The sequence below is a fragment of the Rhyacophila brunnea genome, unplaced genomic scaffold, assembly GCF_057557595.1.
Source record: "Rhyacophila brunnea isolate RB1 unplaced genomic scaffold, BYU_Rbru_1.0 scaffold_1, whole genome shotgun sequence".
NCBI lineage: Eukaryota > Metazoa > Arthropoda > Insecta > Trichoptera > Rhyacophilidae > Rhyacophila > Rhyacophila brunnea.
The window spans coordinates 14,673,413-14,693,864 of record NW_028232751.1 but is presented as its reverse complement, the minus strand read 5'-3'; the positions used below and the strand labels follow the sequence as shown (position 1 = coordinate 14,693,864).

The following is a 20,452-nucleotide window of genomic DNA, read 5'->3' as shown; positions in this document are numbered from 1 at the left end:
TTAGAAAATTTAACTAATTCAATTAGGTATGTAATAAAATTTGGGACTTCCTCCTCCATATTGGAGTTGACAATAGGATGCCAATGGTGTTATATATTAAGATTATAATATATACACATGGTTAAGTTTATCCCATATTTCTCCATACTTGAGACCTGAAGCCGTTTATACCACACCCTGTAGGGTAACCCAATTATGTCCTTGGATGTATTTCAATTTAGGGCATAGATATATGTAATGTTGTTTCTCTTTGACTTGATAACAACCATTTTATTGCTGAAGATTTAACAATAGCTTTAATTGAACATGCATAACTTGAAAACACCTCAGATATATACCCACTAGAAAAAATCATATTTCAAAAAAATACGCACCTCAACGGGATTTGAACCCATATAACCATTGGTGTCAAGCCAATCTGTGCATTAACCAATTATGCTATGAGACTCCTATCTAATCACGACAATCTAAACTGGTAGGTCATACATGAAATGCTTATCAAATTGCGTTATTATTGACTATAATTGGTTAATGCACAGATTGGCGCGACACCAATGGTTATATGGGTTCAAATCCCGTCGAGGTTCGTATTTTCTTCAAATATGATTTTTTCTAGTGGGTATATATCTGAGGTGTTTTCAAGTTATGTATGTTCAATATAATATCAAATGTTACATTCTCAAAATCTTGTGAAAGATTCGTTGAATAAAAGAAATAGTTTATTAAAAAATAGCTTTAATGTCAGCTATATGTGTTTCCTTTTATTTTCTTTTATATATTAATGTGATAGCGAGTAGATAATATGGGAGTATGAATATGAAAGATAAAATAGGAACTTACCTAGTTTGTTTAGTATATTTTCTATATCATTTATGGCCTCAGTTAGCATATATTTTTTTCCAACTGCATTTTTTTTCTGACCATGTCCGATCCTAATAAGATCATATGGGCCTCCACAGAGTGGAGGTTTCTATTAACAGATTTCTTTTTTACAAAAAATGGATGTCAGCCACTTGCTCAACCTATTAGGTCCATACTCTGACTCAGGCAAACATTTTAAAACAATATGTGTACTTGCCAAACCCAGAATTCGAATCTCGGACCAACGACGCTATAGGCCGATACTTTATCCACGCGGCCACATATCTAATATTATGTAAAACATTATGTATAAATTCACATCAAAGAAGTGTTGTTTGCTACAGTGTGGAACTTGGTCAGCAATTTATCTGGGTCAGACAGGCAGAAGTTTTATTACTAGATACAAAGAACACATACATTCACGGAAAACAAGTAGGTAAGCCAGATTCATAATTTGCCATGCATTGTATATGGAGCAGCCATATTGTGCATCCAAATCATGATCAACATAATATAGAGTGTTAAGAAACGAGACCTCATAAGTGACATTTTGTTCAAAATAGGTTTTTTGCATAATGAATATCGTCTATTCAATTCTAAACTATCCTAAACGCCAATTTTTCGAAATACGTTTTTTTACATCAATCGAATCTCTATGAAATTTCCAACATTTCTGTATAAACCTAAATGCATAGGATTATATTGAATTTAAGAAACAATTATTTTCATGACACTTCTTAAGTATCCTAAGTGACATCATTCGCCAATGTATTGAATTTTTCATAAATTTGAAATTGGAAAAAAATCCCCAAAATTTATTGTAATTTGAAACACAAAAAATGATTTTTTAATATTTCGAAATTACAGAACTAAATCGAATTGAGTATAGGTTCATAATTTCTAAATTTCGCTTTCCTGCACATTTTATGATTTGGCGTTTAGGATAGTTTAGAATTGAATAGACGATATATTGGTAGTATTGCCCATCTACTGATTTTGAAAACATTTGAAACGACATCCCGTATCTACTAGGTGAACTATTCAACTAATGAAAACTCATAAATGCATATTTTTGCCGCCAGCCACCTGTCAGATGTGTGTAAGTAATTCTCATACTACATAAGTACATTCGCTATAGATGACAAAAACACTGATTTGTAATATCAAAAAATGGACAAGTTGTAAATTTAAATTGACGGATTGTATTTTGCCGTGCACACGTTGTATGCCCACGACCACCGAACACTGACCACTGAGTACTGTATTTGGTGGTCGGAGTGAGCAATATAAATTTATATTACCAAAACAAAAAAAAAATCATATAGTTATTGATATTTACCCGTGATTTATGGTACATATTATTTTCATTAGTTATCTAGATGAATAGAATAAAATAAAATAAACAAAAACCGATTGCCAAAGTAGTTTGATTTGGAAGAGTGCTGATGAGTGGGTATTAAAAAGCCAATAGTTAAAATTTGTCGCAATTAGTATGTCACCTTGTAGCATAGAGGTAATGCATGGACGGGGCGTAAACCCAGGAGATGCAGGGTTCGATTCCCTGCCAGGGTGGGGTGTCTTACTTTTTTCAAAAAGATTTTTTCTATTGGTTGTAATATATTTTCTCAGAAGTGGTTTTCGAAATTATGTATGTTCAATATAGTTTTTCCCTCTCTAAAGTTGTTAATTTGTCACTTACGAGTTCTCGTTTCTTTTCCCTCAATATGCTCAGTATATAACCTTTAAAACTCATTGTATCCATTTTCTAATCTTTTTTGTTTTTTGTTTTTTAATTACAGAATAGTGTCCACAATGGAGTATATCCAGCACATTTGGAGTCCCTATGGATAGTGTGTGGTTTACTTGCTGCTGCACACTTTGCTGGATTTTGGACACCTTTTGGATTAGTCAACAAGCTTAATCATTACTTACCAAGGTGATTTTTATTTACATTTTTAAAAATAATTAAATTCACTAAATACAACATGTTTGTAAAATATTTTCATAACAAATTAATTTAAACTTAAATAATATTTTTCATAATGTTAAAAACTTAAATTTAACATTTATGGTTATTAAAATTATTTCGATAAAAACTCACTTTAAAATAGATTAGTAAGAATTTCACTTAAATTATAATTATTTACATTACAAAAATAATCAAAACATTCAATCAGACATTTTGGATTTTACTCCTTAGTATGTGGCATTAGCGTAGAGTGGTGGAAGTAAGCGATTGATTTGTAACTGAAAAACATTGTACCCACTTGGACAGTAAATATTAAAACATATATGCGCATCTATTCTATACATAAGACTGCTATCTGCCGCTATCGACACCTATCGAGTGTAGTTTTGTATCAAAGTATTATTATTGTAAAATTTACAATAAGATTGTTGTAATTATTACAATAAGTGCTATGTTTTAACAGCACCTCTCTCGGATGTGCTAAATTTTAGAGCGAGATAGACAGTTTTGACTGTTTAGACAGCTAACTTATTGTAACAATTATAATAATTCAATACAAACATATTATGAAAAATTAACCTCAATAGCTGCCGATGGCAGTCTTGTGTATAGAATAGATGCGCAGTTGTTGTTATTGATCCATACTACATACAAAATCGACGAAATATCAGCGAGCAATCTAAAATTTTGTGTTTTAAATAAATAAGTGTACGTGGCATAATTTCAAAACCATATTATTGGTGACTGAAAACATTAAGTGAGCATGCGATACTCTTACTTACTTACAGTCAGGTAGGAATAAATTATGAATTATTCTTATTATTATACCACTGGACAGTGTTGATGTTTTTCATACATTTTAAAGTAACAGTCAAAGTAAGGACTTTCATCATCGAATTTTTTTAGATGTTGCTCCTTTGCTTGCGCTAATTTATTTAAATATGGTTAATTGAATCAATTTGTATTATTGAAGGCACTAATTGCATATTATTATTGTGGTTAATAAATGCTCATAATTAAGTTATTCGTTTATGAGACAAGGTTAATGTTAAATGGTCTATTAGTATCGCTTTTTGCCACCAATGCGTGATGTGGTGACAGCTAAATAATTCCATTGCTTTCTTAGGTATTTCACTTTATATACAACCCAAGATTATTACAGCACTTCCCAAACATTTTTGCATCACAGCACACTATACAAATCATAAAATTACCCGTTTCCAAACTCTTAATTATTAATATATTTAGCGTATTTTGCCTGAAAAAAATGGTTTGTAATATAAATTATAAATCTTTTTATATCTGGGTTGACGCTTGAAAGAGCTGCTCGTAAATTCCTGGAGAAGAACTTTTAAAGAATATTACAGAAATTGAGTACCTAGTGACTAGAGCTTGCGATTCCTCAAGTTTTTTTGATTCTCGAGAATCGAGAACTCAGGAATATTTCATTCCTGAGAATTCATAATTGGTTGATTGAGTGTAGGATTCGTGTAACAGTTTTTTTTTCGAGAGGAAATCAGAATTAAAACAAATAGCCTGCATAGTGAAATATGACACATTGGACATTATTATTTGCCATGTTTGACGGTGGATGATATGAAATTAATGATAATTGTCCTATGCTTGATTTATTTTCTATTTCAGTCCATCTATAATATGGCAACTAGTGGCGTGTGCCTTATCAGCCCTTGCGCTGTGGCTAGCTGTGATCTTTGCAATACGCTATACCCTGAAGCTGCTTTTCATCTACAAGGGCTGGATGTACGAATCGAGAGGGCCAGGAACGAAGATTTCCCTACCCACAAAGCTGTGGTTGGGTATTGTCAAAGTTCTCTCCGGGTGGAATCCTCCAAAACTCTACAGCTTTCAAGGATCACTCCCAAGGCTTCCTTTACCAAGCGTTGATGACACCATGACGAGGGTATGTCAATCCATTTGCCTACATATTAATAGGCCATCCATGGACTGAAACCGTATGCGGTTTCGAACCGTGTGCTATGCTAAGCTTTTTTTTTCTGGACATGGAAATATATTTCCACAAAGTATATTATAAGCATCTGATCGTATCCGTTTATACACGTACACTTACAAATTTAGTGAAAATATATTTTCATGAACAAAAATCATAAGTTTAGTATGGCACACGGATCTAAACCGCATACGGTTTCAGTCAATGGATGGCCTCTAAATAAGGGTGTATAATAATAAAACCAAAAATTATTAACACAGCTATGATAGCACATTTAAATTGATCCCCACTAGTTATAATTTTCACACTGCCTCAATTATTTACATTATTTGGCACCTAGAAAAAAAATTGGTACATACTCTTACTTGATAGAGCTCATTATATAAGGTCACTTGACAACAGTGAACACTGATTGAATTATACTTCAATTTATATACCTACATTAATTATTATGAAATACCCCATATAAGTGATGGATATACCTACGCCTACGATGGCTGAGCGGTTACCGTGTTGACTTACAATGTCATGGGTCCAAGTTTCGAATTTAGTATCAGGTGTGTTTGATTTAATGTAATTATTGTAAATTTTTGTTACCTATATTACTGCTTGCAATCAGGAAAACATCTGACCTGAGAGGAAAACTGTGTGAAAATAAAGTAAAAAGCATAACTCTTTTACTCACATTCAAATATGAAATTTTGTCATTTAAAATGATATTAATACCTTATCATACCTATGTTAGAATATCCATCATCAAATAAATGAATAATGTACGATCAGTGACATTGAATTCATTTACTGCCGCAACTGAAAAAGTTGCATCTTCATTTACAACACTTTACCTCTGGAATCCAAATGTTTTATTATAAATACCTTATGATCATTGTGAGAAGAATCAAGAAGTATAGTACACTTTTATCATTGTAAAGCCTGTCATCTATATATATGTTTATATATACTGAGGCCAATTGCCGTGAGCCTCACTTTTCACCAAAGTGACATTTTGATGGTAATGGACTTATTGCATACTCTTACACAAACTGACCAAGTATCATAAATCCCAAAAAAATATTTCATATCAAAATAATTCAGAACTATTTTTTAAGCCATTTGTAACTTGGCAAAAAATATTCCAGCCAAATGATGTAACCCTCTCTAAATGTAAGCCACGGGTATGTACAGAGTAAGCCACTCAATTTGTAATGAAATAATATATTATTTAAAATAATAAATAAATATTATATAAAATAATAAGTAAATCCAATGCCCACAGTTTTTTTCACTTCCTGAACAATTTGATATCTGAGGGTTACGCTACTTGGCCTGTACAGTGACGGTATATGGAATCTTAGTTTTTTATATAATATGCTCAATTTATTCTTTTCCATTTTCAGTATCTGAGGAGTGTCCATCCGTTATTAGATGAAGAAAATTACAAACGAATGGAAAAATTGGCTGATGAATTTCAAAAAGGCATCGCAGTCAAGCTCCAGAGATATTTAGTGCTAAAATCATGGTAATGCACCCTTATTCACTGACAATAATTTGTTGCATCAGAGGTAAAACTGATTTAGTACGATTATAAATTGTTGCACTTGATGATTTTTACCTTTGAGACGATGACGATCAAAATTACTATGCGCATCCTTAAAATTGGGTATTTATTCATATAACCTATTTGTTACTACAGGTGGTCGAGTAACTATGTGTCCGATTGGTGGGAGGAATATGTTTACCTGCGAGGTCGGTCTCCACTGATGGTCAACTCCAACTTTTATGGAATCGATGCTCTTTTGATGCAGACAACTACAGTGCAAGCAGCCCGTGCTGCTAATATAATTTACCTGTGCCTAGTATTTAGAAGACAGATTGAAAGACAGGAACTCGAACCGGTCAGTATTTCATTCTTTAGTAATCCACAAACCACTAATTCGGAATATAAAAATTGTCATTGAATTGATGTTACTTATTCATAATTGCAGATGGAACTATTATACCATCGCCTGGGCATTGAACTGACCTATAACCACATAAGTAAATTTCAGAGATAGTATAAGCAAATACATAGGTTACATGTAAATTGTACATATTCAATTTCGAGTATCACAGTTCATTGTGAGCTATCGTTCCGGAAAGAGATGGCCGTATAGGATCGAGGTCAAAAAATGACGCACTGGTCATGGTGCATTGCAGACAGTAATGTTCCTATTATATAAGAACATTAATTTTATATTGATTGGTACCACTTTCTAACCTATTTTGGGGTCTTTCAAATTGTTATTTAATTATATACGATACGATTGTAATTCAAATCTACTTACCAATTTTCTTGTCTCTCTCTTGTATTCCTGTGGTTTTTATTACATATTTTTAAGTATTTTATTTAGACATGAATTTGTTCTAATGCTACACAGCCATCGGTTTCCAAAAAAAAGTTTACAGTGAACTGTGATATGGCCAATTGCATATCGTCGTTGAAACTAGAAAATTGTGTAACTCCAAAAACACTACTTTACAGGAGAGACAAAAAACATTATGGTTTCCTATACAAATGTATGGTTTTGGAGTGAAATCATCCATGATTTAACAATGATACAATTTTTCTGGAATTACAAAATTTGCAAGACGGATAGATATTATCAACGGCCACTAGATGGCATTCAAAGTCAATTTTCGATTAAAACGGAGTTACACAATTTTCTAGTTTCAACGACGATATGTAAAAATTTCCGGACACGAAATACATAACATTACAGAATTACTTCCATAAGTAATAATATTGGTTGATTCACTTAAATCTCTTCACTTACCATACAATTTGGTAGGTATTTTAAAAGTTGTTTGGTTAGTTCACTACCAATGCAAGCCTAATAAAAAAAAACTACATAAGGCAACGATAAATAGGTACTATTAATTATAGTGTAAATTTTGTGTAAATAACTGAGTTTTGTGTGTTAATGCTTACAGTGGCGCATCCAGGATTTAATATTGGGGGGGGGCCCAAGGAGGAGAATGAACTTTTAGTCCTATAGGCTCTTTTTCTTCTTCACTGCCTAATTTCTCGTTTATCGGTCTTTTGTCTATTGCACTCGGTGTCCCCACATACTGAAACGGGCCCTCAGGCTAGGATATTTGGGGGGGCCTCTACCTACCGCTAATAATAAAGGCAGTGTGAAACACTACATTAACGTTTTCAAAATTGTGTTTTAGTTCAAATTAACCCGGCACCTGCCTCAAAAATCGTATGACGCACCATAACTACGCATGAATTTCATTATCGTCTTTGTTCTATACTAAAAAAAGCAATAAAAAATATGTCACAGCTCCAGTCGAGAACCCAAAACCATTAAAATAATTTCGACACACTAAAAAACCGTAATAAATCAGTTATAATATCAGAAACACTCGAACAAACGAATGCTATCCAAATTTGAAAGAACTCACCGTAAGACGCCATTTTGTAGCCAATAGTTAGAGCTCTGCGCGGTGTGTACTATTTCGACACTTGTGCATTACGTTCCCACGAATTGAAGTGTTACTAATTTTCAAGTGCATATCGATAAATCACATATTAATGTCTTCGGGTTGAGTCGTAAACAAATATAAAGGGGACCCTTTTAATATATTTAAACTACACAAACACTTAACTTATTGAATATTATTGATAAATTAACACGAACTCACATATTAAAAAAAAAACAAATACAATAATAAACCTATTTTAAAATTCTTTTGACGTGTGATATATTTTAAAGCAAGGTGACAGACATAACGCAACATCACACGTTGGGCACATATAGCGAGAGAGTTTTGTTTTTTTCGGATTTTTTTTAGAATTCCCGCATACGAAACATCTCCTTCTAGGCTTATCGGTATTTTGTGTCGGTAAAATGTATTCTGGCAAATGTCCCGTTGCACTTTTGGGCAATAATCGTACGGGATTATCGCTAGTTGACGCTGTCGGCTTGGGCAGGGGTGCATTTGAAATTCTCACACAATATTTGTTCACTAATTGTTTTATTACACAGAGTTGAAAATCGCCCAATGTTTTTTTGTCACATTTAATAAATTTATATAAATAAAAAGCATTTAATAAATATAAGTCGATCATGTGGAATGCGACCTTTTTATACCACTTGATCGACTTTCTCATACACGACAAGTTGCTAAGCATCATGTCGGACTTATCTACCGTACCCATATTTTTGTTATAATCTATAACACATTTTGGTTTTTCGATGTTTTCGCCAGTTCTATAGTTCACTTTTCCCGTTGGTCCAAATGATGCATCGTGGAGGGTGGATAGCATGTGAACATCCCTCCTATCGTGCCATTTCAGAGCCATTGTACTTAGACTCGGTATCTCCCTTTTTCAGTTTGCTGAACTCTGGCATATCTTTACGATTTTTTCTCACTGTACCGCAAGCATTCGTTTTGTGAGAGTGAAGGTATTTAAAAAGCGCCGGACTCGAATACCAGTTATCACACCATAAGGTGTGACCTTTCCCGATGTAGTCTTTCATTAGCGTTGTCACTACCGCACCGGAAATACCGAGATTTTCATTGTCTTGTATGTCAGTCCCTTCCCCACAATAAATTATAAAGTCAATAATATATCCTGTCATTACGTCACACATCACAAACATTTTTATTCCAAATCGATGTCTTTTGGAAGGAATGAATTGTTTAAAAATTAATCTACCCTTAAACACGATTATGCTCTCATCTATGCAAAGATTCTGATACGGTATCATCGTTTCCCTAAAAATTGTTCTTGTGTGTTCTAACAGTAATCTAATTTTAGCTAGTCTATCATTTGAGGCGGTCACACTAGGATCAGAAAAATGAAGCATTTGTAAAATAAGTTGGTATCGATTTCTAGCCATTATTTTCCCAAAAATGTCTGCATGCAGGTAAGGATCGGTACTCCAATGTTCCTCTATCGACGTGTGCTTATTTCGAGTCATCAGCATTGATACGGCAAAAAATGTATACAACTCCGGCACTGACGTGTCTGTCCAATTGTGTGATCGCGATTTCGGTCCAAGGTCTCCCGCACTGTACGAATGGTTAAAAAATGTATTCGTTTGGTTCACTATTTCCGACATTATATTTTTATTCAAAAAATGTTCAAAGAAAAGACATTCGGGAGAGGATTCGTTCAAGTCGTTCGATGTCACGCCAGATCGACAATCATTGAATTTGTGAACTATTGGAATATACGGGCCAGTTCTCCACGACCGCAAAAATTCAATTGGCTCGTCAGAGTCCGTATCGTCGACGTCATGATCAGTCTCATGCTGTTCCAATTCCTCTTCCGACATATCATAATCTGAGTCCAATTCCTCATTAGTACGCACATTTTCTTCCTCCATATTTACGCACTATAAAACTATGAAATGTTTTTAAAATGTTTAACTACAGTATTAGGGAACGCCAAATCACAGAAACCATTAAACTCACACACAATAGTTATTGATATCAGTATTAATTTTCACATTCACTAAAATGGGACACGGTAGACAGTACAAAAAGTATTTTAAAAATCGCGGTAAAATAAAATCATACGTTCAATAGTTAATCATGCCAGTTTTAATGTGATAAGTACACCAGACAGCAAAAAAAGTATTTATCAACGATTGCGGTAAATATTCATTTTGTATGCGATAAATACAATCCCGCGCAATGGCCCGCTCGGTTGAAAGTCTGTCGTATACTGCGCAGCCGCGGCGCGCAGTTCAAACTGATTTCTGTCGACCGGCAAAACTTGGCCGTACGAATTGGTTCGAAACTTTGGTGATTATTTTATATTTAGAACCAATGCTTTTAAAATATGTCATAGGTGGCAGGAGAAGGACAAATCAGGCCAAATTTACGTGAAAAAATCAGTCCCGTATGATAAATATGGACGCGGTGGCATCGATTTATACACATGCGCATTGCGAATTTGGCCGATTTGTACAAGGTATGTGACATCGGCGCCGGCCGGGTTAAGGGTACTTATACAGTGATTTATTGGCGATTTTTAATACATCTACTTTAATAATGGAGCTGTCGAGTATCGACACATAATAATCAAAAAATATATTGCACAATTATATAAGTAATTGAAAATATTCATGGGCATGAAGTATATTTATTTTACTATTAAAGCTAATTTATGATGTGTGTTTATCTCACTTATCTGGTCAACCCGACACGCCGGGCCCCTAGGCTAGAGCCCTGTCAGCCCTCCCCAGCCATGACCTACACCACTCCGGAATTCGGGTGGACACCGAGAATTTTTTGACAGTTCCATTAAGGATTGGGTTTCTAAAAAAACCTGACATTAGTGTTTCGAAATTTTTGTGTTAGAAATTAAAATCTAAGAAATTTTTCTAAAAAGGGTGCTGGAGAATTATTACAATTCATTTTGTTGCCGTGTTTTTATTTGTCTAAGCCCAAAGGTATAGTTTATTGGCTTTCAATTTCAATGTTTAAAATCATTCTGATAATTTTCATTTTTGGGGGGTGCCAGGGCCCCTTGCCCCCCCCCCCCCCCCCCTGGGTGCGCCACTGAATGCTTACATGTTAGATGAAACTCTCTTTACTGAAAATTGTTCTGGGTTTTAGATTTTTATGAGAAAATAGTAAGTAATGTTTACTATTGTGATTATGCAAAATGTTAATAATATTTAATTATTTATGAGTATAAAAGTGCAATGTCTATTGCGGTGTTAATTTTCTTTTATATAATTTTGCAGTGTTCACGTGTTGTTAAATTTAATATAAATTAACATGTTAATTGACGTGCATATTATTTGTTAGTTTAGGTACAATTCAGTTTATCCAGTGCATTTGAATGACAATGGAAAATAACTCACCCAAAGTCCAAAAAGGTCAAAGTTATTGAAATTTTCACACCGTTTGCTTGAGCTGACCATAGATCGATATTTAACTCTGCGTTATCTAGCCCTCTCCCATTTTTTTCTGAATTGTTCAACATTTTTATTCTTTAATATCACGAGAAAAACATAATGTTGATAATAAAATAATAATACTGATTGACGCTTTACAGTTTACCCGTTCTCGTATTTAAAAATATCTATAATATTTACCATTCTTTGACAACAGGTGGTATAAGTAGCCGTGTCCTGAAAATTTGTTCATATGCAGTTCACTATGAAATGTTGTATCAGAAATATATGGTCGTATATTAAAGATCGTTCAACCTCTTTACTAAGATAAAATTCATGTCTAAATAAAACACGGTTCTTGTCGATTTACACTGGTTTACTTTACGGTGTAAACTTTACAGGAAGCCAGCGGCAAACAAATTTTGATAATAGCCGATATCCTGGATTATTTGTTAGGTTAGGTTAGGTTTAAATTGGAACATTATTATCTGCAATGCTCCACGAACAACGCGTAATTTTTTCATCTCGGTGCTATACAGATGACGGTATAGTATAAGGTCATCTCTTTCCGATAAGAAAGCTCACGGTGGTGCTATGGTGAAATGTAATATGTACAATTTACATGTAACCATAAGTAGCATTTAAATATTCATTTACCAAATAGGTACCCATGGGTATGAAATTTTTATATCATTTATGTAACAACAAATTTTAAATGTTATTTTTTTTTTGAACAATGCAGGATTTTAACTTTATCACGGTTAATGGTGAAATATGACGATGTCTGCTCTTAGGAGTGGATGAAATCGGTTGAGCCATGAATGCAACAGATTGTACCGGAACCTAGGGTATTTACAATAGCTGCATATCGTTCGATGATATCATTGTTAAGCTCACTGTTGACTTCACCAGTACTATAAAATTTATTCACAAATACCGCGCTTTTTATTTATTACCATATTTATTTGTTATAAAGTATATGTTTATCACTACATGTAGCTTAGTATAAAAGCACGTCATGAATTTTGTATAAAAATATTGTGATAGAACATGCATATGTTACACCGAATGTGCGAAATTGACTATTACATGAAATGGGCTAAATTTTGGCTAATTCATGTAATAGTCAAGCCTGTTGCCTTATTCATGAATAAGGTAAATTTTCTGCCGAGTACATGAAGTCGCCAGGGCATGGAATTCTTAAACTGTCAACATGACAGCAGAAAAAGTAAATATAATACGGATGATTTTATTAGTTATAATTGGACATAATATAATATTATTAGGTTAGGTTGGCTTAGGTTAGGTTAGGTTAGGTTAGGTTAGGTTAGGTTAGATTAGGTTTTGAAATTCTGAATTATTCAACTGAATGTCCATTTTGAGGTTAGCTAACAAGTGTCAACAATACAATCGACCATTGCATGTACGATACCCAAGCACGAATCAAATCGCGAAAATACCTTTAAATAAAATTCATCCGTTATCATATTATAGTTCTAGTTTTTTTGCGCATAGTAAATGGACATGAACGTCATTTTAGTTATTGATTGGTATATTTTTATATTATAATCAATGACATTTGACACAAATTTGGTTAGTTGCAAAAAATACCACCGGAGCGCGACCACCTATTTCGACCATAGACAATATACGTATATTTTGACCAATCGACGAGCATTTCACACATTTAGTTTAGTTGCAAAAAATACCACCGTAGCGCTAGTATCTAATTTGTCCAAGACATGAAGTAGGCAGAAAAATTACTGCCGATTTCACGCACTCTCCAGATATTTTGTCTAATTCATGAATAAGACAACGGGCTTGCATTTTTCATGATTTAGGCAAAATTTTGCCCATTTCATGTAATATTCAATTTCGCACATTCGGCGTAACACATACATAATAATTATTCATTATTTATAAAACTTCACATTTCCATCATCAAACCATCCCAAGTCGTGTTTACATCAAATTGTACATTTAAGAATGAGTCAAAACAAAACCAATGCTATTTTATTTGGCACTATTTTTACTTCCCATACATTTTTTTACAACAGTAGTTATTGTGTATGTACTTTATCATTCACTGCCTTGAAGTTCAAACATAATATTATATTAAAAGCTTACTTATAAATTATATTTTATATTATGATATAATTATTATGTGATTTGTAAAATATGTCAAAACTGATTTACAGATAATGGTTCAGGGAATGGTGCCACTTTGTTCCTGGCAATATGAAAGGATCTTTAACACTGTGAGAGTTCCAGGAGTTGAGTCCGATAAAATTGTGCATTACCAGGACAGCAACCACATTGTAGTCTATCACAAAGGGCGTTACTTCAAAGTTATTATATACGGCAGAGGGAGATTACTAAAGCCAGCTGAAATTCAACTGTAAATAATTCATGTATATAATATTAATAATTAAAAATTAAGCATGTATTTAGATTTTCTGACACTCAACCAATCGGTTCTTTTATATAAAGTTCAAAGCTGGACAGTAAAAAAGATTGTTTTCAGAGGAATAATCCTATGGATAATCATAGTGCAACTCAGGTCGACATAGTATGATATAGTAACCAAAATTGTATTAATTTTACCTGAATGAGAATATCTCAGGTCATATCTAGATTAGATGACTGACTTTGGCCCGAAAGGATGAAAAAATACATTCAGGGTGTTGTTGATGGTGTCGGTGCTGATTGTTAAATGCATTGGTGCTTGACAGCGGAGGAACGTCGAGCTTAGAATCTACATCTTGAGGATAGTAGCCCACCCTGGGTTCTGGAGCCAAACATGTTCACTTTAATCTTTTTTTTTATCATGTTCAATCCTAAGATCATATTATGGGCCTCCACAGAGTGCAAGTTGTATTAAATTTTTTTTTACGAGAAATGGTTGTTACCCACTTGTTCAACCTATTAGGTCCATACTCTGGGTCCAAACACACATTGAAAAACAACATATCAATTTGCGAGATCCTGAATGCGAACATGGGACTTTTGACATTAGGTATATACCTTACGTGTAACCAACCCCTTGGCCATCGCGGATATTTCCCCATGAATCTAATTTAATCTATGGTAACTAGGACATATTTTTTTTATCTTGAAATAACTTGGTGCATATACAAAAAAGGTGCATACACTAGTCTATATAAATAACAAATAACTGAAGTAGGCTGTTTCAAAAAACTCATCTGCAAAATATAAAATTATTGAAAACCAATTTATATATCGCCATATTTATGTACATAATATAAATGTGTTCGACGCTGTTTGTTGTTTTGCTTGTATGTTTGAAGTAATTCATTTGTTTTCTAGTCAAATGGAATCAATCTTAGAGGATAATTCGGAGCCGCTTGAAAATGAAGAGAGGGTTGCGTGTCTAACAGCAGGAGAGAGGTCGCATTGGGCACACATCCGCCAAACTTTGTTTAACAAAGGTCACAACAGGACATCACTGCATTTGATTGAAACTGCTGCTTTTACAGTCACTCTTGGTGAGCTAAAACATTCAAGTCCTAAGAAAGATTAACATGGAATTTGAAATACCTAGTCTGTGTCATTTTTTTTTTAAAACTTAATAAATGTTATATTGAGAAAGGATTGACTTGACCAATCAATGATGCCGTAAAGATGCTACCGGACTAGTAAATACTAATTGTAGAAATAGTACAAAAAAGTGTTTGTAATTTTTTTTTAATACTATATTTTTTTAATGCTATAAAATATAATGTCAACATTGTTGCGTATGTCTGCGTTACGTAGTGATCGATTTTGCAGCAAGCTGTACCTATCTGCTATTGATTTTTTTAAAATTTTGTTACGTTATGTTTATACAATCCCATATGTTGCGCAAACCTTTACCTACAAATACTTATATCTGTGATTGAATTAATGCCTTGTAATGCGATTGCGATTGATTGCTATAAATATGACATGTAAAAATTATGAGAAAAAAGCCGTCATGGTATTTTTTGTTGTATTGTTTCAGATGATATCCCCTATGAGTTTGATGAAAGTGATCCGTCAAAATTAGACAAATACGGGCGAACTTTGCTCCATGGCAAGGGTTATGACAGATGGTTCGATAAATCATTCACACTTTGCTTTGGATCCAATGGAAGAGTAAGTATTTTTCAATGTCTAATAAAGATAATCGATGCACGTAAACTACTTCATATAAACACTCCAAATGAGTAGTATGTGTAGAGCATGGCAAAAGACATTTCTCTGCTCATAATTACTAGCTAGCGATGCTTTTAAATGCATTTATTATTTTCAAAAAGAAATGAATGTGGCTGTTACAATATACTTCTTATTACAGTTATTTATGTATGTAAATACACTCATCCTTCAGTTTGATCCTTCTTACGCGGCAACTGACTTTAGTCAGCCTATACGCGCGGATGACCCGCGCGTTAGCTGACTAAAGTCATTTCGATTTTCGTTTGCCTAGTACTGCTTTCGGCCAGGCGCAAAAAATTCGAATATTGATTTTATTTATTCAGAAATCATTCTTCTCCTGACGTCTGTCGATGTATAGCCTAAACTTTTGTTCTATCTAATATAAATAACTATTTTTCGGGAGCGTGTCTCGAATAAAAAAAATATCACTCATCGGGTCACTTCAAATTTGCCGCGTATATTGGCCGGATCGCTACTCAGTGCATGTGCGCCGAAGACATTTTACTGACGCATTTGTAACCATACGAGTTCGCGATATAATATGTTATATTGTTTTTAGTGATTGAAAAACTATTTGGTGCGATAACTGTTAAATAGAATATTCGAAAGTTACATTGATCAAAGTGAATTTACAAAAGGAATTGCTAGTATATTATCCGCGAGTTAATAGTTTCGGAAAACAATTTGAGCAAGGTGTAATTTAAATATATGAGTCCACGATTTAATATTTTTCTTTGTTTATCGTTGATTAACATTTTTAAATAGTATTTTCTGGTTATACTATCAGGTAAAATGGATAAAAATTGTTTAATTACCCTAGTTATCAGTCATTTATAAAGAAAAGATACGATAAGTGAATTGAATTAAGTGAATAAACATTCAACAGGCCGCGGCCTCTATAATTCAAATGAAAATAGTTATGTTGACGATCTGTCTTCGTGGACTGCTGGGCCTTTCATACCGGTTGTTCATGAATTTGATGATTTCTTTTCTGGAGTCAGCCCGCACACAAATTTATCAGATAGCTCTAAAGAAATAGATTTTTTTGAACATTTTTTGAATTCAAATATTATAATGAACAGAATCGTAATCGAAACATATAACTATCTATTATACAAAGGACATTAAAAGACAAGAACCATCGCCGAAATCACGAATGCATAAGTTTAGGAAGTATTCAAGATATATCTGTTCCAAGTGCAATATGCTGTTATGTGTATACCCGTGTTTTAGACAATACATATCATGAAAAGCTTAATAATTATTGAAATTTTGAAGTGCTAAAAAAATATTATTACATAGAACATTGGTGTTGATTTTACGTATTCTGTTTAGTGTTTAGTGTCATGATTAATTACCAAAACAAACTAATAATATTTAAAAGTGGTGTGTAAATTAAATATTTGTCGAAATTGTAAAGTGGTTTGGATAAACTGAATACTGAAGTGTTATCCTCTGTCATCGGCGCACTTTTCCAGCGACGATTAGCATGTGTCATGGCGGCACTAGGTTAAGCGTTCGGTCATAATCATTTTTGAACTTGACACTAATTTTTTACAAGTCTATTTGTGTATGCTTGACTGACATTTATTACGATTTATTGATGCTTTAACGCTTTGAAAGGGTTAAGGGGGTCTTTTATGCAGTTTTACTTTAATGCTTTGAAGAAGAATGTGAGTTGTTAGAGAAGATAACAACATAACAGCTGCGCTTGCGTTTTCTGATTGTATTATACTTATATTAAATATTTGGTAACAATTATATGAATATTTCTGCCATTTCGACAAATTTTCGATTTGGACGGGTGAACCGAAAGTGTATGTGGGATAAGTAACACAAAAATACATCCTTTTTTAATGTTATATATCGAAGGATACGGTTCCACCTAGCGAGCTATCTCCTTCAGACGTATCAAATAATTTATAGAAAGGGTGTACTCTGTTTTCCCCATCCGCGTCTCGTTTACTTACACCCAATACTGAACTGTAATCCGATGTGTCACAACTAAATAATTCTGCACTACCTGAGTACCTGTCTCTGAAGCGGTGAGTGTGGGTTCGAATTCCACATCTGACAAAATTTACAAGTAGTTTATCAATGTGTGTTTGATCCAAAGCATGGACTGAAAATGCTAATTTTTTATATCAACTTGATTTTTATTGTGTTTTCTTGTTATTAATATTCTATGCCTATGTATTCCAATTTTGTACAAATTACTTGCATCAATTGATGTGATATTGATTTATGTGAATTTTCTTGGAACTAATACTACAACGTTCTAAGTGTATTTTTGACAAAACAAACTTAACAGTGAAGTAGTACCTATTCTAAGCTGCTACTTTGTTACTTTTGTTTCGCATAAAATAAACACTTAAAACCTTGTAGTTCTGCACTCGCGGTGAGTGTATGTGTATTTTTGACGTTATTAGAAAACATTTTAGTTTTGGAAGATGCAAACTGCTTGTTTTTTATGGCGAGTAGCTTTTTGCATAATTTGTGGTCATAAGATTTTGAAACCAAATGTTATTTGATAATGTATGGGAATGACTGTATTACATACCATCTACTATAATTCTCCTTGGTGTTAATTACCATATTTCTATTTTTCAGGTCGGTTTTAATGCAGAACACACTTGGTAAGAATTATTTTTTATTCTATACTAAATAGTCATTGTTTGCTGCAAAGCTTAATGCATCTGTTTAATTGTGTTAACCCTCTCATAGCCAAGAGTCTAAGTTCATCTGCGTATTGAAAACACTTATTTATCCGCTGGCAAGACAGCAGAGGTTCTGTGGATGGCCGGCTGCATATTATAAGCGGTGTATCTTAATGCTGCCCATACTGGGTGTAATGCCAAATCGTACATTTATTATCTGCCGGCAGTAGGAAGGTGGATATTTGTGTATAAAATTTACATCATTCTAGGTACCCATAGCAAAGAGCGAATATTTAATAGTAGGTGGCTGTTTTATTCAGCCAAAAGTCACACGTGTACTGAACATGCAAAGCCCAATAAAGTGCGTTACCTTTTGTTGTTGTAAGAAGGTACAATTGAGTCGCTTAGTGAGAAAATGGAATAAACTTTACGTATTAAAGAGTTAAAGAATATTTTATTTTCAATATTTACGTTGGTATCTATTATGTGCATTGAAGTATGCCCCGTAAACACAATGCGCAATCAATTTTATGATTTTTGATCACATTCCAGAGGATTTTTAGTCGTAAACCAAAACTGTATTTAAAGCCTTGGTGACTGGTTTTCGCATTTCTATTTTATTAATCTCATCTGTAGGTACACGCAAAAAAAATGTTTCAAAGCGAAGTTAGTATATTTGAAAAATCATAAGTTGATGTTTGTTTATAAACAAAAATGGCTATCACCAAAATTAACATAACTTGTAAATATACAATAATAATAATTCAATGATATTTTATTTTAAAACCTTTTACACATATCATTGACATTGTGTCCTTATAATATTGAATTTAAAAAAAATGTGTTATAAGAAGCTATAAATATGTTGGTACCAAGGCCTGAACAAAAACGAACCATAAGTGCAAGTGAGTAAGCATTCGGCACGCTTATATCTCCGCTCTATGTGTTAGAGTAAGATAGAATTTCTGTGACTGAATTTTAAAAATTTGAAAACGTCGCCGGAAAAAATTGATTTGGCTGATTATATACATGCATTTAAAAACTGCGAGCATGTGTTGCTGAAATTTATTGTTTTTATGTTAAATATAAAGTTGGCGGTAATTATTTTTAGTTATTTTAATAGAAAATATGGTTAACTATGTTGTGTTTAAATTTGGTTTGTCGTAGTGAGAAGCAACATGATACAACAGTATGACATTTCATAGTTAAGTTGATAATAATAAAATCGTTGTTCTACTGCGCGTTATACGCTAGAAACACGGCTTCATTTTGCCTAAAAATAGGCCCCCTCTATATATCATTACCCTGAGGTTGGTACACTTTACTGACATATTATGCCTTCGGACTGCTGGTGGATAAGTATGGTTCGGCATTATACTAAGTATATGCATTGGCCCTTGGCATTGCTATAAATGTAAGTTTTGGAAATACGCTACTGATTATTGTAAAATGATTTCACTGAGATTAGGAATTGCAATACCTGTATTTCAAAACCGGTATTCCAGTATTTATCAATACCGAAATACCAGTTTTAAAAATCAAAAATACCGGAATTTTCGGTATTGAGAAAGCACACTCGTTTACATTTTGAAAATGAATTTTAAGTTATGTGCAAATATATTGAGTGAATTCAACAGAGGTCAAAAAATAATAAAACAAATTTCATAAAATATATTTATATAAGTAATTGTCAGTATGATCATAATATTATTTCAAAATAGAAAACATCCGTGACAAAAATGTTTAATTATTCTATAATTATTGATGACAAGCGTACAAGTGTTGAATTTAAGAAATTTTTCCTGCAGCCGGACTTATTTGCACTTGATGAACTTTTGAGGGCTTTAGTTAAAATTATCAATATATTCAAATTATTTGTAAAAAATCACTAGTTGTACAATTA

The 20,452-nt window shown here is 33.3% G+C and overlaps 1 protein-coding gene across 2 annotated transcripts in view; it reads left to right on the top strand.

Moving 5' to 3' along the window:
* whd (carnitine O-palmitoyltransferase whd) overlaps window positions 1–20,452 on the top strand; it is a 101,567-nt gene that overhangs the window by 64,835 nt on the left and 16,280 nt on the right. For both annotated transcript variants that reach the window (XM_085941524.1, XM_085941520.1), the window contains exons 3-10: window positions 2,661–2,797; window positions 4,475–4,751; window positions 6,197–6,318; window positions 6,493–6,694; window positions 13,897–14,096; window positions 15,026–15,204; window positions 15,699–15,832; window positions 18,503–18,528. In XM_085941524.1, coding sequence (XP_085797650.1) covers window positions 2,661–2,797; window positions 4,475–4,751; window positions 6,197–6,318; window positions 6,493–6,694; window positions 13,897–14,096; window positions 15,026–15,204; window positions 15,699–15,832; window positions 18,503–18,528 — 1,277 coding nt within the window. The remainder of the gene's footprint in view (window positions 1–2,660; window positions 2,798–4,474; window positions 4,752–6,196; window positions 6,319–6,492; window positions 6,695–13,896; window positions 14,097–15,025; window positions 15,205–15,698; window positions 15,833–18,502; window positions 18,529–20,452) is intronic.